This window comes from Staurois parvus, unplaced genomic scaffold (genome assembly GCF_062004578.1).
Source record: "Staurois parvus isolate SC_StPar_1 unplaced genomic scaffold, SC_StPar_1.0 ptg001514l, whole genome shotgun sequence".
Taxonomy (NCBI): domain Eukaryota; kingdom Metazoa; phylum Chordata; class Amphibia; order Anura; family Ranidae; genus Staurois; species Staurois parvus.
The window spans coordinates 304,182-319,378 of NW_028319310.1; the positions used below are offsets into that span (position 1 = coordinate 304,182).

Genomic DNA, 15,197 nt, shown 5'->3' on the forward strand with positions numbered 1-15,197 from the left:
AGAGTTATAGAGGAAGGAGCGGAGTCCTCCAGCAGCGCAGAGTATTTCAGGAGAGGAGAGTTATAGAGGAAGGAGCGGAGTCCTCCAGCAGCGCAGAGTATTTCAGGAGAGGAGAGTTATAGAGGAAGGAGCGGAGTCCTCCAGCAGTGCAAAGTATTTCAGGAGAGGAGTTATAGAGGAAGGAGCGGAGTCCTCCAGCAGCGCAGAGTATTTCAGGAGAGGAGTTATAGAGGAAGGAGCGGAGTCCTCCAGCAGAGCAGAGTATTTCAGGAGAGGAGAGTTATAGAGGAAGGAGCGGAGTCCTCCAGCAGAGCAGAGTATTTCAGGAGAGGTATAGAGGAAGGAGCGGAGTCCTCCAGCAGCGCAGAGTATTTCAGGAGAGGAGAGTTATAGAGGAAGGAGCGGAGTCCTCCAGCAGAGCAGAGTATTTCAGGAGAGGAGAGTTATAGAGGAAGGAGCGGAGTCCTCCAGCAGAGCAGAGTATTTCAGGAGAGGAGAGTTATAGAGGAAGGAGCGGAGTCCTCCAGCAGCGCAGAGTATTTCAGGAGAGGTATAGAGGAAGGAGCGGAGTCCTCCAGCAGTGCAGAGTATTTCAGGAGAGGAGAGTTATAGAGGAAGGAGCGGAGTCCTCCAGCAGCGCAGAGTATTTCAGGAGAGGAGAGTTATAGAGGAAGGAGCGGAGTCCTCCAGCAGTGCAGAGTATTTCAGGAGAGGAGAGTTATAGAGGAAGGAGCGGAGTCCTCCAGCAGCGCAGAGTATTTCAGGAGAGGAGAGTTATAGAGGAAGGAGCGGAGTCCTCCAGCAGCGCAGAGTATTTCAGGAGAGGTATAGAGGAAGGAGCGGAGTCCTCCAGCAGAGCAGAGTATATCAGGAGAGGAGAGTTATAGAGGAAGGAGCGGAGTCCTCCAGCAGCGCAGAGTATTACAGGAGAGGAGAGTTATAGAGGAAGGAGAGGAGTCCTCCAGCAGCGCAGAGTATTTCAGGAGAGGAGAGTTATAGAGGAAGGAGCGGAGTCCTCCAGCAGTGCAGAGTATTTCAGGAGAGGAGTTATAGAGGAAGGAGCGGAGTCCTCCAGCAGCGCAGAGTATTTCAGGAGAGGAGAGTTATAGAGGAAGGAGCGGAGTCCTCCAGCAGCGCAGAGTATTTCAGGAGAGGAGAGTTATAGAGGAAGGAGCGGAGTCCTCCAGCAGAGCAGAGTATTTCAGGAGAGGAGTTATAGAGGAAGGAGCGGAGTCCTCCAGCAGTGCAGAGTATTTCAGGAGAGGAGTTATAGAGGAAGGAGCGGAGTCCTCCAGCAGTGCAGAGTATTTCAGGAGAGGAGAGTTATAGAGGAAGGAGCGGAGTCCTCCAGCAGTGCAGAGTATTTCAGGAGAGGAGAGTTATAGAGGAAGGAGCGGAGTCCTCCAGCAGTGCAGAGTATTTCAGGAGAGGAGTTATAGAGGAAGGAGCGGAGTCCTCCAGCAGCGCAGAGTATTTCAGGAGAGGAGAGTTATAGAGGAAGGAGCGGAGTCCTCCAGCAGAGCAGAGTATTTCAGGAGAGGAGAGTTATAGAGGAAGGAGCGGAGTCCTCCAGCAGCGCAGAGTATATCAGGAGAGGAGAGTTATAGAGGAAGGAGAGGAGTCCTCCAGCAGCGCAGAGTATTTCAGGAGAGGAAAGTTATAGAGGAAGGAGCGGAGTCCTCCAGCAGAGCAGAGTATTTCAGGAGAGGAGAGTTATAGAGGAAGGAGCGGAGTCCTCCAGCAGCGCAGAGTATTTCAGGAGAGGAGAGTTATAGAGGAAGGAGCGGAGTCCTCCAGCAGCGCAGAGTATTTCAGGAGAGGAGTTATAGAGGAAGGAGCGGAGTCCTCCAGCAGAGCAGAGTATTTCAGGAGAGGAGAGTTATAGAGGAAGGAGCGGAGTCCTCCAGCAGCGCAGAGTATTTCAGGAGAGGAGAGTTATAGAGGAAGGAGCGGAGTCCTCCAGCAGAGCAGAGTATTTCAGGAGAGGAGTTATAGAGGAAGGAGCGGAGTCCTCCAGCAGTGCAGAGTATTTCAGGAGAGGAGTTATAGAGGAAGGAGCGGAGTCCTCCAGCAGTGCAGAGTATTTCAGGAGAGGAGAGTTATAGAGGAAGGAGCGGAGTCCTCCAGCAGTGCAGAGTATTTCAGGAGAGGAGAGTTATAGAGGAAGGAGCGGAGTCCTCCAGCAGTGCAGAGTATTTCAGGAGAGGAGTTATAGAGGAAGGAGCGGAGTCCTCCAGCAGTGCAGAGTATTTCAGGAGAGGAGTTATAGAGGAAGGAGCGGAGTCCTCCAGCAGCGCAGAGTATTTCAGGAGAGGAGAGTTATAGAGGAAGGAGCGGAGTCCTCCAGCAGTGCAGAGTATTTCAGGAGAGGAGAGTTATAGAGGAAGGAGCGGAGTCCTCCAGCAGAGCAGAGTATTTCAGGAGAGGAGAGTTATAGAGGAAGGAGCGGAGTCCTCCAGCCATACAGGGCAGTGATAAAGGACTCTGATGACACCATTATTGGGGGTTGTCACTTTCTCATGTTTCCAGCTTTGCTGTACAGTATGAGGATCTGCAGATCTGTCATCGTGATGGAAAGGAAAACAACATTCACATTCGTCTGTCATCCTCAGAGCTGTGAATAACATCTGTGGGATTTCACAGACCTTGTCAAGCTGAGTGTTTGACACCGGACCTGAAAAACTCGCTTCCTGCTTGAAAAAGAAAGAATGTAGACACATGCCGGAGGGCGAGATTTAAAAAAGAAAGAAAGAACAATTAAAATACTCTACACAAAACTGCTCACCTTTAAAATGATCGCTGGGTGTATTTTAAAGTAAATTTCGATGAGCTGAAAACTGCTTTACAAGTTTGCTTTTTCCATATTTTTCATAATCGTATTTAAATATAGAAATTTGCCAGTCATCCCCCTAGGGGGCGCAGTCATTTAATTTGCAAACACCACCATTATTAACCATTCCTGTGCTGGAGTATTTTCCTCCCTCTTTTGATTGAAAGGGAAATCTTTTTTTTTTTTTCTTTTTTTTTTATAAATTACATTTTGTACATGTTTTTCCTGCATGATTTGATTTGGATCAGGTTAGAGAAGGTTATAAATAAAAAAAAATTACTTCCAATCATCTGCAAGGAAGACAAAAAAAAAAATCGGAACACGATTGCACATTCAGCTTCCTACTCCTGTGGAGAATGTACACTTTTCCTAATCTTTGTGTACAAATGCTCCTTCTCACCCACGTGGAAGAAAAATATATTTGAAATATATTTTAAAAATATTCTCCCAAATATATTGACATATATTTGAAATACTACAATTTTGGCCGTATTTACTATATTTCAAAATATATTTCAATAAATATATATATATACACTGTTTGTTGAAGTACATTTTTATTTCAAAATATTTGCAGTATATATATGTAGATTTATATATATATATATATATATATATATATATATATAGTAATACATTTTCATTACAAAATCTATGAAAAATATTTTTAACAATACATTTCAAATATACTGTGTGTCTTTAAAAATACAAATCTACATTTTTAAATGCATTTACAAATATATGTTAAAATTACTTTTTTATGTTTAAAAAAATCTGCAGAATATATTTAATAAATATTTAAAATAAAATATTTATTTATTTTTTTTTTTATATTTTTCATATATTTTGTAATATATAAAAAACACATTTCAACATGCAGTATATATGTATATATCTAGGATTTCCCAGACCTTGTCAGGCCGGACCTGAAAAACTCGCTTTCTGGCTTGAAAAAGAAATACGCAGACACATGCCGGAGGGCGAGATTTAAAAAAAAAAAAAGAACAATTAAAATATTACTCTACACAAAACTGCTCACCTTTAAAATGATCGCTGGGTGTATTTTAAAGTAAATTTTGATGAGCTGAAAACTGCTTTACAAGCTTGCTTTTCCATATTTTCCATAATCGTATTTAAATACAGAAATTTGCCAGTCATCCCCCTAGAGGGCGCAAATGAGTTTTTATTACAAAATATACGCATTTCAACATGAAGTATATATATGTATTTATATATATATATATATATATATATATATATATATAAAATGTATTTTCATTATAAAATTTATGAAAAATATTTTTAAGAAATATACTGTATGTCTTTAAAAATACATATCTACATTTTTGGAATACATTTACAAATCTATGTAAAAATATATGTTAAAATGACTTTTTTATATGTTTAAATAAATCTGAAGAATATATTTAAAATATATATAAATAAATACTGTATAATAATAATAATAATATATATTTTTTAAAATAAGATTTTTTTCATATATTCTGTAATATATAAAAAACACATTTCAACATGTAGTATACATACATACACATATACACTACATGTTGAAATGTATTTTCTTCATATATTTTGTAATAAAAACACATTTTAACATACAATGTGTGTGTGTATATTTATATATATATATATATATATATATGGCCAAAATTGTAGTATTTCAAATATATTTTTCTTCCATATGGGCACAGTGCAAGCCTATGGATTTGACAGATCGTTAAATTCCAGCACCAGGCTCACCCTCAGTGGCCTCCTCCCCCTTGAGCTATCCTTTTGCTGCATTTTATCTTTTGGGTTTTTTGTTTTGTTTTTTTACTATTTTAGTTCTTCCAGCCAGTTATGGGATGAGCTACATCCTTTTTTATGTCTTGTCCTAGGAGTGTGTGGTCCTAGATGATGCAAAGAGCAACACTGAGATAATGACATGTGCACCTCTGTCTGCACCAATACATTGTGAATGTAGAGTGCCTTGCTCAGGGGTGGGGCCATGACACCCTGTACTCAGTTGTTCCCCACTGTTCCCAGTTGAGTGACACTGGGTGTCATTCATCTCTGAGGACTGAGGACATCTTGTGGCCAGTAAGAGGTTTTGCAGGAGACAGCTCTGGTTTGAAGGTGAGCAGTACCGGGACAGGTTCGTTCAGCGTTCTGGGCAGGGATGCAAAACCGCACCCTCTTCCCCTTTCCTAGTGCTGTAGAAGGGGTGCACCGCCTTGGACCCACTCACTGCTCCCTCTCACCAGTTGTCCATATTTGGCACTGCACATTTGTGGTCATTTTCTTGATTTTTACGGCAGTAGCTACAGCCTGGCCCTGTTTACTAACCACTGTTCTAGAGTTTGGGTGCAGTAAGGGCCCCATGTTATTGATGAGCCCTGGGCGGCTGCCCTTCCTGCCCACCCCTTGTCCCGGCCCTGAAGGTGATGAAGGTGTGGCTCCTGCCTAGATTGGCCCTAGTATGTGTATGTATGGCATTGTAACCTGCATTGGGCAGGGACTGATGTGCATGTACAGTACATATGTAAAGCGCTGCGTACATTTTTGGCACTATATAAATACCTGTAATAAATTAAACAAAAATATCAGATTGGCCCCTAGACATGATATCAGATTGGCCCCTAGACATGCAGAGTTTTTGCTGCCAATGTTTTCCTTCCTTACGTTCTTTATTATAATGTTTTTTAAATGCAGTGAAGGGCGAAGGATGAGAACAGTTCCGGCCTGATGTAACTTTCCATCTCGTTGGCAGTTTTCTGCCTGAGTGACTTTTAGTCTCGGTCTCTCATCCGAGGACTGAAAATGTCCTTTCTGGGAGAACAAACTCGATGTGTATTAAACAGAGCGATCTGTAGAGGTTTTCTCCAAAACAATTCTGTCCCGGGTCAAATAAGATCAAGATCGGAGCCGGATTAGGCAGAAATCACATTTTGCTTTACGAAATTAATGTTGCGTAGATTTTGGCCAGAGGGGAGCAGGCTTTGATTAGCAGAACCAGTTTTTGGCTATGTGGGGAACCAGATTTTGGCTATGGCCATGGAGAAGACAGAACCAATCATTGGCCATGGAGGGGACAGAATCAGTCATTGGTCATAGAGGAAACAGGTCTAGTCGTTGGCCATGGGGAGGACAAAACCAGTCATTGGCCATGGAGAGAACAGAACCAGTCGTTGGCCATGGGGAGGACAAAACCAGTCCTTGGCCATGGAGAGAACAGAACCAGTCGTTGACCATGGAGAGAACAGAGCCAGTCATTGGCCATGGAGAGGACAAAACCAGTCGTTGGCCATGGAGAGAACAGAACCAGCCATTGGCCATGGAGGGAACAGATCCAGTTGTTGACTATTAAGGGAACAGATTCAGTCATTGGCCAAGGAGGGAACAGATCCAGTCGTTGGCCATGGAGGGAACCGATAAAGTCATTAGCCATGGAGGGAACATATCCAGTCTTTGGCCATGGAGGGATCATATCCAGTCAATGGCCATGGAGGGAACATATCCAGTCGTTAGCCATGGAGGGAACAGATCCAGTCATTGGCCATAGAGGGAACATATCCAGTCAATGGCCATGGAGGGAACATATCCAGTCAATGGCCATGGAGGGAACAGATCCAGTCATCAGCCATGGCGGGAACAGATCCAGTCATTGGCCACGGAGGGAACATATCCAGTCGTTAGCCATGGAGGGAACATATCCAGTCGTTGGCCATGGAGGGAACATATCCAGTCATTGGCCATGGAGGGAACATATCCAGTCATTGGCCATGGAGGGAACATATCCAGTCATTGGCCATGGAGGGAACATATCCAGTCATTAGCCATGGAGGGAACAGATCCAGTCATTGGCCATGGAGAGAATAGATCCAGCTGTTGTAAAAAACGATGAAGATTGGAGCCGAATTAGGCAGAAATCACATTTTCCTTAAGAAAATTATTGTTGCATAGATTTTGACCAGAAGGAAGCAGGCTTTGATTAGCAGAACCAGTTTGTGGCTATGCAGGGAACCAGATTTTGGCTATGGTCATGGAGAAGACAGAACTAATCACTGGCCATGGAGGAGACAGAACCAGTCATTGGTCATAGAGGAAACAGACCCAGTCATTGGCCATGGAGGGAACATATCCAGTCGTTAGCCATGGAGAGAACAGATCCAGTCATTGGCCATGGAGGGAACAGATCCAGTTGTTGGCCATGGAGAGAACAGATGCAGTCATTGGCCATGGAGGGAACAGATCCAGTCGTTGGCTATGGAGGGAATAGATCCAGTTGTTGGCCACGAAGAGGATAGATCTAGCCGTTGGCCATGGATAGAATAGATGCAATCATTGGCCATGGAGGGAACAGATCCAGTCGTTGGCCATGGAGGGAACAGATCCCGTCATTGACCATGGAGAGAATAGATCCAGCCATTGGCCATGGAGAGAATAGATCCAGCTGTTGTCAAATAAGATGAAGATTAGAGCCAAATTAAGCAGAAATCACATTTGCTTTAAGAAAATTATTATTGCGTAGATTTTGGCCACAGGGAAGCAGTCTTTGATTAGCAGAACCAGTTTTTGGCTATGCAGGGAACAAGATTTTGGCTATGGCCATGCAGAAGACCGAACCAATCATTGGCCATGGAGAGGACAGAACCAGTCATTGGTCATAGAGGAAACAGATCCAGTCATTGGCCATGGAGGGAACATATCCAGTCGTTAGCCATGGAGAGAACAGATCCAGTCATTGGCCATGGAGGGAACAGATCCAGTTGTTGGCCATGGAGAGAACAGATGCAGTCATTGGCCATGGAGGGAACAGATCCAGTTGTTGGCCATGGAGGGAACAGATCCAGTTGTTGGCCATGGAGGGAACAGATCCAGTTGTTGGCCATGGAGGGAACAGATCCAGTCATTGGCCATGGAGGGAACAGATCCAGTCGTTGGCCATGAAGGGAACAGGACCAGCCGTTGGCCACGGAGGGAACAGATCCAGTCGTTGGCCATGAAGGGAACCGGACCAGCCGTTGGCCACGGAGGGAACAGGACCAGCCATTGGCCATGGAGGGAACAGAACCAGCCAATGGCCATGGAGAGAGTAGATCCAGCTGTTGGCCATGAAAGGAACAGAACCAGCCGTTGACCACGGAGGGAACAGAACCAGCCGTTGGCTTCGGAGGAGACAGGACTAGCCATTGGCCACGGATGGAACAGAACCAGTCATTGGCCATGGAGGTACCAGAACCAGCCTTTGGCCATAGAGCAGGGGTGGGCAAACTTTTTGACTTGAGGGCCGCAATGGGTTCATATATTGGACCCGGGGGCCGGACCAAGAGTACATGAATGATGTGTATGTGTCATCCATAGTAAGTATAGTAATATTCCCCCATAGTAAGCATAGTAATTAATCCCCCATATAGTAATTCATCCCCCATAGTAATTCATCCCCCATATAGTAATTCATCCCCCATAGTAATTCATCCCCCATATAGTAATTCATCCCCCATATAGTAATTCATCTCCCATATAGTAATTCATCCCCCATAGTAATTCATCCCCCATAGTAATTCATCCCCCATATAGTAATTCATCCCTCATAGTAATTCATCCCCCATAGTAATTCATCCCCCATATAGTAATTCATCCCCCATAGTAATTCATCCCCCATAGTAATTCAACCCCCATATAGTAATTCAACCCCCATATAGTAATTCATCCCCCATAGTAATTCATCCTCCATAGTAATTCATCCCCCATATAGTAATTCATCCCCCATATAGTAATTCAACCCCCATAGTAATTCAACCCCCATGTAGTAATTCATCCCCCATATAGTAGTTTATCCCCCATATAGTAATTTATCCCCCATATAGTAATTCATCCCCCATAGTAATTCAACCCCCATATAGTAATTCATCCCCCATAGTAATTCATCCCCCATAGTCATTCAACCCCCATATAGTAATTCATTCCCCATATAGTAATTCATCCCCCATAGTAATTCAACCCCCATATAGTAATTCATCCCCCATATAGTAATTCATCCCCCATAGTCATTCAACCCCCATATAGTAATTCATCCCCCATATAGTAATTCATCCCCCATATAGTAATTCATCCCCCATATTAAGTCCCCCGTGTCAATTCACTTACCTTTGCTCCGCGCGTTCCTCTCGCCGTCTTCCCGCGCCGCTCCGGAAAATCTGTCTCCTATGAGGATCTGTCCCCCTCGACGTATCCGCGGGCCGGATTAAAAGGTCCGCCGGGCCATATACGGCCCGCGGGCCGTAGTTTGCCCATTGCTGCCATAGAGGGAACAGAAAGTTTTGACTTAGAGTTACATATTTGAAAAGGAAGGGGGAGGGTCAGGAAGCATGCTATTTTATTTTACTTTTTATAGCAGTTTCAGGGCATAAAGTTGGCATAAAATCAGTATTGGGCTCCTTTCAACTTTTTTGGAGAGGGGTTAGGTGCACAATCTTCTTGTGATAGCGAAACATATACAAATTTGGAGAATTGTGAATAATAGCTCTGCTCCATTGTTCCATATGTGTAATGATTACTAACAGTTAATCGTGGGATGATGATGGGCAACGATCGCTCCAGCGAAAAAAAAAGCCCAACCATAGATGAAGAATCAAAATAGCAAAGAGAAGTGTGCCTTCTAGTGCCCATAATCTGCTGCTATATCCACTCAAGTAAATTGGCAAGCTGTTTTGCTTTCAGACTAGCGTTGCTAACTTAGTCTTTCTGATAAAAATAGGACCAGCTACCTATATCATTAATAGAAAAGAGACTATGAGGCTGACTTTTTTCCCAGAATAGGTGGAAACCCTTCTCCAGACCAGCTTGTGAAACATGCCTCTTCTCTAGGCATCAGGCTTACCATCTTTAATTGTTTTTTTTAAAGGCTTCCAAGATGTCCACACCATGATCTTTATCGGCTTCGGTTTTCTGATGACCTTCTTGAAACGCTACGGTTTTAGCAGCGTGGCGTTCAATTTCCTGATCGCAGCCTTTGGTCTCCAGTGGTCAACGCTCATTCAAGGCTTTTTCCATGGCTTCCATGATGGCAAAATCCACGTTGGCATTGAGAGGTGAGGGGGAGGTGGGAATCCATAGTTTGGTCACCTGAGCTGGGTCGATATTTGGCCGAGCAGCAGAGACAAAACTTTGTTTACTCTGTTCTGCCACCTTGTCTGAAATTCACTCTGATGTTCTCAACAAAGAGAACGTTATTGCAACGTGCTTGGCACAAAACTGACTTTATCAAGGTCCACTCCATTGTAGTCTTGTTTACCTTTTGAGTTGTTGCAATATGGAGGGAATTTCACAAGATCTTTATCACTCCAGTGTGTTTAAATAAAAAGAAAACCCCAAGTTCCTGAATTTATGACCAGGATATCATTTATGTGACCTCTGGTTATTTATTGTGCCTGTATTAAGCACAATGTGTTGGCCTATCATGACATAAAGTAGCCAGGCTTATCACAGACATTTTAGAACAGAGTTCCCCAAACTTTCTAAACAAGGGGTAGGTTTATTGTCCTCCAGACTTTAGGGGGACCGGACTGTGACCAGCAGGAGTGGAATTTTTCCTGGCATCAGTGGGAATAAACATTTGGTATAATGCAGGCCATAGACGGGTCAAAAACCGGCTGTTTTTTTATAGAAAAAACAAAAAATAGGTCATTCGATTGGCCGGCGTTACCACCAACAGTAAAAAAAAATCGTCCATGAAGAGTACTGGCAGAAATGCCAGATCTTCCAGAACTTCTGCCGTGGACAGGACCCTGACACCTACCGAGGTTTTTTTAATTTGAAGACTCCCCCTCATGTTCCGTTCTAGAGACAACTCTTTTTGGATTTCCCCTCACTCTCCATTCTGGTGACAATGGTCACCAATGAAAATAAAGATGGAGAGTCTACCTAGTGAGGGACACAGATATTTGCATAGCTGACATCCAGTTTCTCTAGCCTCCTCCAGTAATAACACCATTTAAAGGTAGGTTGATTGGCTTCTACCAACAACTTGCTCTATATGTGTGTGCATGTGGCAGAGGCTGGTGTTGATTGAAACATTGTTGCAAGATGATATCACCAAAAGAAAGCCTTGTTTGTCCTACCGAGGTTACAACAACTGCCAAGTTCCTATGGTCATCTGTGTCCCTCACTAGGTATACTCTCCATCTTTATCTTTATTGGTGACCAGGGGCGGACTGACCATTCAAACACTTGGGCACTGCCCAAGGGCCCGGGGTCAGTAGGAGGCCCCATGAAATGCCCCTGGTACCTTTTTTTTTTTTATAGGCTTTTTTTGGGTGTGCTTTGAGTGTGGGCAAGGACATAGGGGCCCCATGATCCCATATTGCCCGGGGGCACCATGAGTTGTCAACCCGCCCCTGTTGGTGACCATTGTCACCAGAATGGAGAGTGAGGTGAAATCCAAAAAGAGTTGTCTCCTGAACAAAACATGAGGGGGAATCTTCAAATTGAGATACCTTCCCACTTTTGAGAGGTTCTTTCTTGTGTTTTTTTTGTGTGTCTCTGGGGCAGGAAGTGATGGAAAGTTGCCAGAGTAATGCTGTATTTTGTATTGCAGTATGATCAATGCGGACTTCTGCACTGGAGCCGTCCTTATCTCCTTCGGAGCCGTCCTTGGCAAAACCAGTCCTTTCCAGCTGATCGTCATGACCCTCTTTGAAGTGACGCTTTTTGGAATCAATGAGTTTATTATACTGAACATCGTTGAGGCAAGTGTAATGGGAACGTTGAGAGTTGCGCGTAGGTGGGGTTTCTAAAATTCCCCACCCCTGAGGAATACTCCAGATAAAACACTCCCATTTGTTAAGACTGTTGAATTCCTCTCTTGTCATTGGCTGGTTCAGTAGACTTTCAAAATCATGAATGGTTTTCACAGAACTTTCTTAACTTTATGGGCGGGCGATTTACCCTATTAAATATATATTTCTTCCTGTTATTTTTCTGTTTTTTTTTTCCCTAGGCCAAAGATGCTGGTGGATCTATGACCATTCATACATTTGGAGCGTATTTTGGCCTGGTGGTCTCACGGGTGCTTTACAGGCCACACCTGGACAAGAGCCGCCACCGGGAGGGGTCAATGTACCACTCTGACCTTTTTGCAATGATTGGTAGGTACATGCTGGCTTTCCTGGCACAGTAGTTGGCATGGTTGTCTTGTAGCACCGGAGTCCTAAGCAGGGGCGGACTGACAACTCATGGGGCCCCCGGGCAATAGGGGATCATGGGGCCCCTGTGTCCTTGTCCAAACTCAAAAAAAACCTATGAAAAAGGTACCAGGGGCATCTCATGGGGCCCCCTACTGACCCCGGGCCCTCGGGCACTGCCAGAGTTTCCAAATGGTCAGTCCGCCCCTGGTCCCAAGTGCCCTCAAGGGTATTATCCACATTGAGTATGTTTTTTATATTTGCATAGATATAGCAAGATGATATCACCTAAAGGAAGCCTTGTTTGTCCTACCGATCCTTTCTCAGTTTGAAGATTCCCCCTCATGTTTTGTTCTAGAGCAGGCGTGGACTGACCATTTGGAAACTCGGGCACTGCCCGAGGGCCCGGGGTCAGTAGGGGGCCCCATGAGATGCCCCTGGTACCTTTTTCATAGGCTTTTTTGAGTTTGGGCAAGGACACAGGGGCCCCATGATCCCCTATTGCCCGGGGGGCCCCATGAGTTGTCAGTCCGCCCCTGTTATAGAGACAACTCTTTTTGGTTTCCCCCTCACTTTCCATTCTGGTGACAATGGTCACCAATAAAAATAAAGATGAAGAGTCTACCTAGTGAGGGACACAGATATTTGTATAGCTGTCATCCAGTTTCTCCAGCCTCCTCCAGTAAAAACACCATTTATAGGCAGGTCAATTGGCTTCTACCAACAACTGGCTCTATAGCGTGTGTATGTGGCAGAGGCTGGGGATGATATCAACAGTTCATTCGCCTTTTCCACAATTAGTGGCCAAAAAAGTAACCTATCGGGAATCAACATCAGGGATGGCCAGATCTTTATCGCGACCATCAGGCGTCTGAGACCAGACTATATATATTTAAAGCAAGATTTATTTACAGTGAAACCAAAATCCATCCAAACACCAGGAAACAGAAAACACAGCAAATGTAAAGATACAAGCAGGGATGGACTGACAACTCATGGGGCCCCTGGGCAATAGGGGATCATGGGCCCCTGTGTCCTTGCACAAACTCAAAAAAGCCTATGAAAAAGGTACCAGGGGCATCTCATGGGGCCCCCTACTGACCCCGGTCCCTCGGGCAAGTGCCCGAGTTTCCAAATGGTCAGTCCGCCCCTGGATACAAGTGTACCATAACCCAAAGGCAAAATACCTAACAAGCTAACTAAAATATACAAAATGAGGAACACAGGTCAACAGGGTGAAACTGGAGATGCGAGAGGGAGAAAACAGGACTGGGATCAGGGGCAAGGGGAACAGGTAGGAGGCAGCAGGGTACAGGATGCAGGGCAAAAGCAAGAGCAGGATAAATACCAAGCAGTTTCTGGCTAGCAGGGCAAAACACTAAAGTGAAGTATAATAATAGAGGACTAAATACCCTCCCAGCAGTCTCCACCTGATGCTGCTTGCTGGGAGGGTATTTAGTCCCTCCTCTACTATTACGCTTTGTTTCAGTGTTTTGCTCACTGTTTCCTGCCCTTTTAATTTTTTGGTTTGCCCAGCTGATCAACAGGGAAGCCAAGATGTTAGGGGTGGGATTGGGAAGGGATGTGGGGTGGCTGGGAGACGATTTGCACATAATTTCAGCTGCTTATATTCCTGAAAGTACCAATCCTTTTGGCTCGATTAAGTATCTCTAAAGCCCAACTTTTTTTTTTGTTTTAGATAATGTAAGGAATGCTTAGAACCCCTTCCAGGTGTTTTCTTTTGCTCTTTCCCCCATTGGGTAGATACCCCTTCACTTCCTGTCATGGAGACACAACAGGAAGTGAGAGGAAATCTCTCCATCCTCTTGTCACTGAAAGCTTTTCCTGTATTTCCAGATCTGGTGACAGCTGTAGAATGTTGGATTTCCCATCGCTTTCTAAATTTAAAAAAAAAACAAAATTTTAAGCTTTAGATATACTTTAAGCATTTTTCACAATAAGCTCAGTTTGAATTTTCGAGGTTTCTGATATATTTACTTTTACAAGTTTAAAATGAAGTTTTGAAATCATAATAAATTTATGATAAGTAGATAGAGACTATTAGATACATGAATGATTATTTCATTGAAACCTGATGAACAGCGCCCCCTAGCGGACAAGTAGTTGTAAACGCGCAAAACAGCCAATGCGTTTCACTGGCAACACTACTCCCCTTTCATCAAGGCTACAGGAACAAACATATAACTTTTGTAAAAATGATGCCAAATTTTGAAAAAAAAAATTAAAAAGTCAGTCTCATGAAATGTAAATATTCTGATCTACGGTATAAATTGTGTGTTTAGAATATCGAAATATGACCCTTTAAATGTTCAATCTAGGAACCATCTACCTGTGGATGTTCTGGCCCAGCTTCAACTCCGCCGTCACAGCTCATGGTGACGACCAGCATCGGACGGTGTTGAACACCTACTACTCCCTGGCCGCCTGTACGCTGGCCACGTTCGCCTTCTCCTCTTTGCTGAATGGTGAAGGAAAGCTTGATATGGTGAGCAGCCCAAATGGATGACCAACCAGCAAAAACTAATGGCGGTACTTCACTCCATTGAAGATGCATTTCTCAACCTTTGTTCCGTGGTGGCACTCGTTAAATGTAGGCAAAATTTGGAGGCACCCCAGTCTGAAATGTAAAACATGTCAATGTTACCTATCAATAGAAAACCTGAGCCTGGGACAATGCACACAACTGATTTGATGACATCCCCTTCGCATTAGAGGACCCCCCATCATGTCAGAGGTCCACTATTACATCAGAGGCCCCACATCATGTCAAAGGTGTCACTTTATGTCAGGGGCCACCTCATCGTATCAAAGGTGCCACCATCACATCAGAGGGCTCACATCATGTCAGGGGCCCCCTCATCATATCAAAGGTGCCACCATCACATCAGAGGGCTCACATCATGCCAGAGGTCTCCTCTTCACATCAGAGACCCACGATCACATTAGAGGTCCTTCATCACATCAGAGCAGAGGTTCGCCCATCATGTCAGAGGTTCACCCATCATGTCAGAGCTCTCCCATCACATCAGAGGTCCCCACATTACATTGAAGGTTCCCCCCATCCCAGCCACCATGTCAGAGATCCTCTCTTCTCATCAGAGGCCCCTCATCTTATCAGAGTTCCCCCCCTTTGTGTCAGGGGTTCCCATTCAAATCAAAGG

At 44.3% G+C, this 15,197-nt stretch overlaps 1 protein-coding gene across 1 annotated transcript in view; it reads left to right on the top strand.

Annotated features, from left to right (window-relative positions):
* The window catches only part of RHBG (Rh family B glycoprotein), a 47,703-nt gene that overhangs the window by 15,321 nt on the left and 17,185 nt on the right, over nt 1-15,197 (top strand). Inside the window, exons 2-5 of the mRNA XM_089662660.1 lie at nt 9,738-9,924; nt 11,430-11,580; nt 11,832-11,979; nt 14,355-14,521. Coding sequence (XP_089518786.1) covers nt 9,738-9,924; nt 11,430-11,580; nt 11,832-11,979; nt 14,355-14,521 — 653 coding nt within the window. The remainder of the gene's footprint in view (nt 1-9,737; nt 9,925-11,429; nt 11,581-11,831; nt 11,980-14,354; nt 14,522-15,197) is intronic.